The sequence below is a fragment of the Coregonus lavaretus genome (assembly GCF_964263955.1).
Source record: "Coregonus lavaretus genome assembly, chromosome: 24".
Taxonomy (NCBI): domain Eukaryota; kingdom Metazoa; phylum Chordata; class Actinopteri; order Salmoniformes; family Salmonidae; genus Coregonus; species Coregonus lavaretus.
In genome coordinates, this window is record NC_140011.1 from 14,240,676 (window position 1) to 14,249,700 (window position 9,025).

The window sequence follows — 9,025 nt, forward strand, 5'->3', positions numbered from 1 at the left end:
TTTTATTGGTCACATGCGCCGAATACAACAGGTGCAGACATTACAGTGAAATGCTTACTTACAGCCCTTAACCAAACAACAACAAAAAAAGTGTTGAGAAAAAAAGAGCAGAAGTAAAATAAAATAACAGTAGGGAGGCTATATATACAGGGGGGTACCGGTGCAGAGTCAATGTGCGGGGGCACCGGCTAGTTGAGGTAGTTGAAGTAATATGTACATGTGGGTAGAGTTAAAGTGACTATGCATAAATAATTAACAGAGTAGCAGCAGCGTAAAAAGGATGGGGTGGGGGGGCAGTGCAAATAGTCCGGGTAGCCATGATTAGCTGTTCAGGAGTCTTATGGCTTGGGGGTAGAAGCTGTTGAGAAGTCTTTTGGACCTAGACTTGGCACTACGGTACCGCTTGCCGTGCGGTAGCAGAGAGAACAGTCTATGACTAGGGTGGCTGGAGTCTGACAATTTTGAGGGCCTTCCTCTGACACCGCCTGGTATAGAGGTCCTGGATGGTAGGAAGCTTGGCCCCAGTGATGTACTGGGCCGTACGCACTACCCTCTGTAGTGCCTTGCGGTCGGAGGCCAAGCAGTTGCCATACCAGGCGGTGATGCAACCAGTCAGGATGCTCTCGATGGTGCAGCTGTAGAATTTTTTTGAGGATCTGAGGACCCATGCCAAATCTTTTCAGTCTCCTGAGGGGGAATAGGCTTTGTCGTGCCCTCTTCACGACTGTCTTGGTGTGTTTGGACCATGATAGTTCGTTGGTGATGTGGACACCAAGGAACTTGAAGCTCTCAACCTGTTCCACTACAGCCCCGTGGATAACATACAGCTAGCATGGATAACATACAGCTAGCGGGCTATACGCTACATCGGCAGGATAGAACGGTAAGACAAGGGGTGGCGGTCTGTGTATATTTGTAAACAACAGCTGGTGCACAAAATCAAATACTAAGGAAGTCTCGAGGTTTTGCTCGCCTGAGGTAGAGTATCTTATGATAAGCTGTAGACCACACTATTTACCAAGAGAGTTTTCATCTATATTTTTCATAGCTGTCTATTTACCACCACAAACCAATGCTGGCATTAAGATTGCACTGAATGAGTTGTACAAGGCCATAAATCAACAGGAAAACGCTCATCCAGATGCAGCGCTCCTAGTGGCCGGGGACTTTAATGCAGGGAAACTTAAATCCGTTCTACCTAATTTCTACCAGCATGTTAAATGTGCAACCAGAGGAAAAAAAACTCTAGACCACCTTTACTCCACACACAGAGACGCATACAAAGCTCTCCCTCGCCCTCCATTTGGCAAATCTGACCATAACTCTATCCTCCTGATTCCTGCTTATAAGCAAAAACTAAAGCAGGAAGCACCAGTGACTCGGTTAATAAAAAAGTGGTCAGATGACACAGATGCTAAGCTACAGGACTGTTTTGCTAGCACAGACTGGAACATGTTCCGGGATTCTTCAGACAGCATTGAGGAGTACACCACATCAGTCACTGGCTTCATCAATAAGTGCATCGATGATGTCGTCCCCACAGTGACTGTACGTACATACCCCAACCAGAAGCCATGGATTACAGGAAACATCTGCACTGAGCTAAAGGGTAGAGCTGCCGCTTTCAAGGAACGGGACTCTAACCCGGACGCTTATAAGAAATCCCGCTATGCCCTCCGACGAACCATCAAACAGGCAAAGAGTCAATACAGGACTAAGATTGAATCGTACTACACTGGCTCTGACGCTCGTCGGATGTGGCAGGGCTTGAAAACTATTACAGACTACAAAGGGAAGCACAGCCGCGAGCTGCCCAGTGACACAAGCCTACCAGACGAGCTAAACCACTTCTATGCTCGCTTCGAGTCAAGCAACACTGAAGCATGCATGAGAGCACCAGTTGTTCCGGATGACTATGTGATCACGCTCTCCGTAGCCGATGTGAGTAAGACTTTTAAGCAGGTCAACATTCACAAGGCCGCAGGGCCAGACGGATTACCAGGACGTGTACTCCGAGCATGTGCTGACCAACTGGCAAGTGTCTTCACTGACATTTTCAACATGTCCCTGACTGAGTCTGTAATACCAACATGTTTCAAGCAGACCACCATAGTCACCGTGCCCAAGGACTCTAAGATAACCTGCCTAAATGACTACCGACCCGTAGCACTGACGTCTGTAGCCATGAAGTGCTTTGAAAGGCTGGTCATGGCTCACATCAACAGCATTATCCCAGAAACCCTAGACCCACTCCAATTTGCATATCGCCCCAACAGATCCACAGATGATGCAATCTCTATTGCACTCCACACTGCCCTTTCCCACCTGGACAAGAGAAACACCTACGTGAGAATGCTATTCATTGACTACAGCTCAGCATTCAACACCATAGTGCCCTCTAAGCTCATCACTAAGCTAAGGATCCTGGGACTAAACACCTCCCTCTGCAACTGGATCCTGGACTTCCTGACGGGCCGCCCCCAGGTGGTAAGGGTAGGTAACAACACATCTGCCACACTGATCCTCAACACGGGGCCCCTCAGGGGTGCGTGCTCAGTCCCCTCCTGTACTCTCTGTTCACCCATGACTGCATGGCCAGGCACGACTCCAACACCATCATTAAGTTTGCCGACGACACAACAGTGGTAGGCCTGATCACCGACAACGATGAGACAGCCTATAGGGAGGAGGTCAGAGACCTGGCCGTGTGGTGCCAGGACAACAACCTCTCCCTCAACGTGACCAAGACAAAGGAGATGATTGTGGACTACAGGAAAAAAAAGAGGACTGAGCACGCCCCCATTCTCATCGATGAAACATGCTGAAATAAGCCATTTATGATTCCCCACATGGCAGTGTCATTCTTGCTAGCAATCTGGCCATCGAAAATCACAGCAGGCTGACTTATGCCCCATGGAAGCGCGCACATCGTTTTCGTGAGATTGTCAGCCAACCCATCTATAGCTAGATGCTAAATAATTGTATTGTAAAGACACACAATCTATTCACTCACTCCTGCAAATACAACAGCCGTCTGTGTTTGCTGAGCTGCATCTTCAATTCTGTATGTCCATCTTCTATAATTTGGAAGAAATGTTAACTCAGCTATCCAGCTTGGTTTTTTCAACAAATAGCTAACGTTAGCTAATTAGCTGATGTTACCAATAATATAATATATAATATGCCATTTAGCAGACGCTTTTATCCAAAGCGACTTACAGTCATGCGTGCATACATTTTTTTTTTTTTGTGTATGGGTGGTCCCGGGGATCGAACCCACTACCTTAGCGTTACAAGCGCCGTGCTCTACCAGCTGAGCTACAGAGGACCACCAAAAGTAGCTAATGTCATGTTAGCCTTAAGTTAGCTATCTATCTTTATTAGTAATTGTTTGCATATTTGGACAGTACTTGATTAGACAGTAATTGGTTAGTTAGTGATACTTTTGTCAGGTGGTGAACAGAGCTCCAGCAGTTGGATTCAGTGTCCAGATAGCTAATCAATAATTGTACTGTCAAAACCCTGGTCATAACATTTGCTAGATTGCTAATGAAGCAGCACTGCTAGCTAGACTGGGTAGTCCCTCACGTTAGTTAGCTTAACATTAACTGTCATTGCAGCTTTTGAGTCAATATGTTGAAATATAAGTTACTCGAATCTGGCTTACTGTGAGGTCATTAACTCTGAATAACATCATCATGGGCTAACAAAATGTGATATAGTAATAGCAAGCTAACAAAGTTTACTTCCGGTTCTCCTTCTCATTTTTGTGCTCGCCCGCGTGCGCCAAAATATTTTTCTGGGGGACAAATCAAAAATGACTTTGGAAAACCACTTGACTCCGCCTCCTAAAGTGCCACCGTACACAGAAATGCTGTTTCTAGGCAGCACTAAAAAGGCAGGGCAGTCCAGGGCTCATGTCTGGAGGATTCATTGCAGTGTGTAATGCAGTGTAGCCTAGCTTGTGTTACACCATCCCAGCAGGGCAAAAGACTCGGGACTGAGACAGAATCATTCGGGGCTAAAGCCCCGAAAGCCCGGGTCTGGTGACGTCAATGTTGCGGAGGCAGTTGCAGTGCGTTCTGTGTGGTGCATATGTTGGATTTATCTAACATATGCGTCAAACTGTATGCGTGGATGGGTGGCAGAAATGGTAGCAGAAGGTGAATGCTGAACTTTTTTTGCATACATATCCAGATGATGCTGCGTACTATTTTGCACAATGACACTATCGGTGTGATCAAGGCGATACTAAAGTTGCTCTCGAAAACGCTTGTTATTTAATGATTGCCTCAGACCACTCATAGAACAGCTACAGTTGAAGTCGGAAGTTTACATACACCTTAGCCAAATACATTTAAACTCAGTTTTTCACAATTCCTGACATTTAATCCTAGTAAAAATCCCCTCCCTTAGGTCAGTTAGTATCACCACTTTATTTTAAGAATGTTAAATGTCAGAATAATAGTAGAGAGTGATTTATTTCAGCTTTTATTTCTTTCATCACATTCCCAGTGGGTCAGAAGTTTACATACGCTCAATTAGTATTTGGCAGCATTGCCTTTAAATTGTTTAACTTGGGTCAAACGTTTCGGGTAGCCTTCCACAAGCTTCCCACAATAAGTTGGGTGAATTTTGGCCCATTCCTCCTGACAGAGCTGGTGTAACTGAGTTAGGTTTGTAGGCCTCCTTGCTTGCACATGCTTTTCAGTTCTGCCCACATATTTTCTATAGGATTGAGGTCAGGGCTTTGTGATGGCCACTCCAATGCCTTGACTTTGTTGTCCTTAAGCTATTTTGCCACAACTTTGGAAGTATGCTTGGGATCATTGTCTAATGCCTTTCATGCGACTTTTTTCAAATGATCACTAGAGTTGCTTCATGCAGCCTTAGAATGTATTAAAAATCTAAACATATAGCCCAACGTTTATCACAATTAAAGTTCTAAATTAAGCATAGGAGGACCTGTTTCTTTAACTGTTCAACACATAATAGCTGCATGTGCGCACTCCCTCAAATCTTTTGGAGAAAATGTTATTCAGCCATGTTCAATTGTTTTCTTCATATTATAAAATAATGCCACGGAATTCTAAGCAAATCTTGTCTGCTAAATGAACTAGTGTAGCCTACAGCCATATGGCATAGCCAGATCAGGGCCTAACATAAGGACAACTCAGAGTATGCTATTATGTTCTTCTTCATATCATGTTTCTTTAGACCTGTCTAAAATAAATAATGGATTTATTGTGATGGTGTAAGCTATATTACATGGATTTATTATACTTTTTTAAATGTAGATGTTCCAAAGGTCTGCATCAGTGGCTTGTAGGCTATGCGTGGAAGCCAGGAGATGCTAAATGTGTTTATGTTAATTAACGGTAAATTACAGTGAGACCAGCAAAATGTCATGACTGCCACAGCCGTAGTGTGGTGTGCAATCGAGATTACGTCTTCTGTGGATCTGTTGGGGTGGTATGTAAATTGGAGTGGGTCCGGGTTGTCTGGGATAATGGTGAGGATATAAGCCATTGCCAGTCTTTCAAAGCATTTCATGCTCTGTGAGTGCTACGGGGCGATAGTGATTTAGATGGGTTACCTAGGTGTTCTTGGGCACAGGGACTATGGTGTTCTGCTTGAAACATGTAGGTATTACAGACTGGGTCAGGGAGAGGTTAAAAATGTCAATGAAGACACTTGCCAGCTGGTCAGCGCATGCTCGTAGTATGCATCCAGGTAATCCGTCTGAGCCTGCAACCTTGTGAATGTTAACATGTTTAAAGGTCTTACTCACATCGGCTATGGAGAGAGTGATCACACTGTCTTCCGGATCAGCTGCTGCTCTCACACATGGTTCAGTTGCCACTTAATAAGTGTAGGGAAAGTGGCTGAATATCTTCTAATCTAGATTGTTTGCTCTTCATCTTGGTTGTACACACTGTAGCCGACCTGTAGTCGCGCACGCGCAGATTCTGTCCCTCTTGGACAGCATGCGGGACTATCTGTGTCTTCTCCCTGGCTTTGATCATAGAGTTGGATAGAGGCCTCTAGTGCCTAAAATCCCATTTTAGCATGGCATCACCATTGAGGACGTTCACCATTTTAAAGTAGTCAACTGGGTGGGACTTCCTATGGGTTAAGGAAGGATCACATGATTTTATCCGGGTCATCAGGAGGGATCAGCCAGTGAATTCTACTCGTGTGCAAACATTCCATAACTGCAGGGGACAGTATATCGCCAACCTTTATACCTTTTCAAACAACCAGTGGTGGAAACAGTACCCAATTGTCATACTTGAGTAAAATGACTCAAGTAAAATTGAAAGTCAACCAGTAAAATACTACTTGAGTAAAAGTATTTGGTTTAAAATGTACTTAAGTATCAAAAGTGAATGCAATTGCTCAAATATACTTAAGTACAAAAGTAAAAGTATAAATTATATAAAATTCCTTATATTAAGCAAACGTATAGCCAGGGGCACACTCAGACATCATTTACAAACGAAGCATGTGTGTTTAGTGAGTCCGCCAGATCAGAGGCAGTAGGGATGACCAGGGATGTTCTCTTGATAAGTGCGTGAATTGGACCATTTCCTGTCCTGCTAAGCATTCAAAATTTAACAAGTACTTTTGGGTTTCAGGGAAATGTATGGAGTAAAAGGTACATTTATTTTCTTTAGGAATATAGTGAAGTAAAAGTTGTCAAAAATATAAATAGTAAAGTAAAGTAAAGATAACCCAAAAAACTACTGAAGTAGTACTTTAAAGTATTTTTACCGAAGTACTTTGCACCACTGCAAACAATACACTACAGGTGGCAGTATGCTCCCTTTAAGTTTGTTTGCCAACTCATAGAAGTAGTAGAAAAACAAAATGGACTACTTCAAAATGGAAATGGCCTCAATGGCACTGCCCAAGCTCTCACAGATGCCATAATATGACAGATACAATGATGCAATGTCTAAGTCTGTGGCATTGATTGACAGATCCACACAGGCATGCAACACCAGATCATCTGGCCGTGCCAGCCCTACTGTGTTCCTCTGGATGAGAAGCTGCTGCCACAGCTGATGAGAGAGGCAGGCTATGCCACCCACATGGTGGGCAAGTGGCACCTGGGCATGTACCGCAAAGACTGCTTGCCAACACGCAGAGGGTTCGACTCCTATTTCGGTAGGTCATCAGCTCACACTCCGTCACACACACACACACAGACCATGTTGCCTCTCTTTGGTGTGCTACTGTGAATAAGAAAAACAACCTGGTCATCAGTGATGAAAATTACTCTTGCACACATGTTTACTTTTGCACACAGTAGTGTGAGTTATTCTCCATTTCACTTCACTTACATCAGGATGTGGCTTGCTACACGTCTATGCGCAACATCAGATTCACACCATACAGTTGAAGTCGGAAGTTTACATACACTTAGGTTGGAGTCATTAAAACTCGTTTTTCAACCACTCCACCAATTTCTTGTTAACAAACTATAGGCAAGTTGGTTAGGACATCTACTTTGTGCATGACACAAGTAATTTTTCCAACAATTGTTTTCAGACCGATTATTTCACTTATAATTCACTGTATCACAATTCCAGTGGGTCAGAAGTTTACATACACTAAGTTGACGGTGCCTTTAAACAGCTTGGAAAATTCCAGAAAATGATGTCATGGCTTTAGAAGCTTCTGATAGGCTAATTTACATCATTTGAGTCAATTGGAGGTGTACCTGTGGATGTATTTCAAGGCCTACCTTCAAACTTAGTGCCTCTTTGCTGAAAGGCCGCTCAGCAAGGAAGAAGCCACTGCTCCAAAACCGCCATAAAAAAACCAGACTACGGTTTGCAACTGGACATGGGGACAAAGATCGTACTTTTTGGAGAAATGTCCTCTGGTCTGATGAAACGAAAATAGAACTGTTTGGCCATAATGACCATCGTTATGTTTGGAGGAAAAAGGGGGTGCTTGCAAGCCGAAGAACACCATCCCAACTGTGAAGCACGGGGGTGGCAGCATCATGCTGTGGGGGTGCATTGCTGCAGGAGGGACTGGTGCACTTCACAAAATAGATGGCATCATGAAGAAGGAAAATTATGTGGATATATTGAAGCAACATCTCAAGACATCAGTCAGGAAGTTAAAGCTTGGTTGCAAATGGGTCTGTCAAATGGACAATGACCCCAAGCATACTTCCAAAGTTGTGGCAAAATGGCTTAAGGACAACAAAGTCAAGGCATTGGAGTGGCCATCACAAAGCCCTGACCTCAATCCTATAGAAAATGTGTGGGCAGAACTGAAAAAACGTGTGCCAGCAAGGAGGGCCTACAAACCTGACTCATTTACACCAGGCTCTGTCAGGAGGAATGGGACAAATTCACCCAATTTATTGTGGGAAGCTTGTGGAAGGCTACCCAAAACATTTGACCGAAGTTAACAATTGAAAGGCAGTGCTACCAAATAATAATTGAGTGTATGTAAACTTCTGACCACTGGGAATGTGATGAAAGAAATGACTTCAACTGTACACACTTGAAAGCACTGAGAGCAGTTCAGTTACATCAAGATTGAACCATGTACTCAATATAGGGTATTTATTGTCTTCCAGTATTTCAGATATTGGACTAAACCGGTCTGTCCCACTCCTGTCCCCCTCTCCCCAGGCTATCTGACAGGCAGTGAGGACTACTTCAGTCACCAGCGCTGCAGTCATGTCCCTCTCCTGAATGTGACCCGCTGTGCCCTGGACCTGAGAGAGGGGGAGGAGGTTGCTACGGGATACACAGGGACCTACTCCACTCAGCTGTTTACTGACAGGGTTACCAGCATCATCGCTAAACAGGACTCCAAAAAGGTACAGTACACACACACACACATGCCCACACACTCTTTCTGTCCTTCTTCCTCTGTGTAGCTTTGAAAAATGTTCTTCATGGCCTGTGTGTGTTCTCCTCCTGTCCTGTCTTGCAGCCCCTCTTCCTCTATGTGGCTCTTCAAGCGGTCCACGCCCCTCTCCAGGTTCCAGAGCGCT

The 9,025-nt window shown here is 44.3% G+C and overlaps 1 protein-coding gene across 1 annotated transcript in view; it reads left to right on the top strand.

The window, feature by feature from the left end:
• LOC311099719 (arylsulfatase B-like) overlaps positions 1-9,025 on the top strand; it is a 34,932-nt gene that overhangs the window by 1,527 nt on the left and 24,380 nt on the right. The window contains 3 exon segments of the mRNA XM_084140457.1: positions 6,984-7,170; positions 8,658-8,848; positions 8,965-9,025. The exon segment at positions 8,965-9,025 is cut by the window's right edge and continues 18 nt beyond it. Coding sequence (XP_083996583.1) covers positions 6,984-7,170; positions 8,658-8,848; positions 8,965-9,025 — 439 coding nt within the window.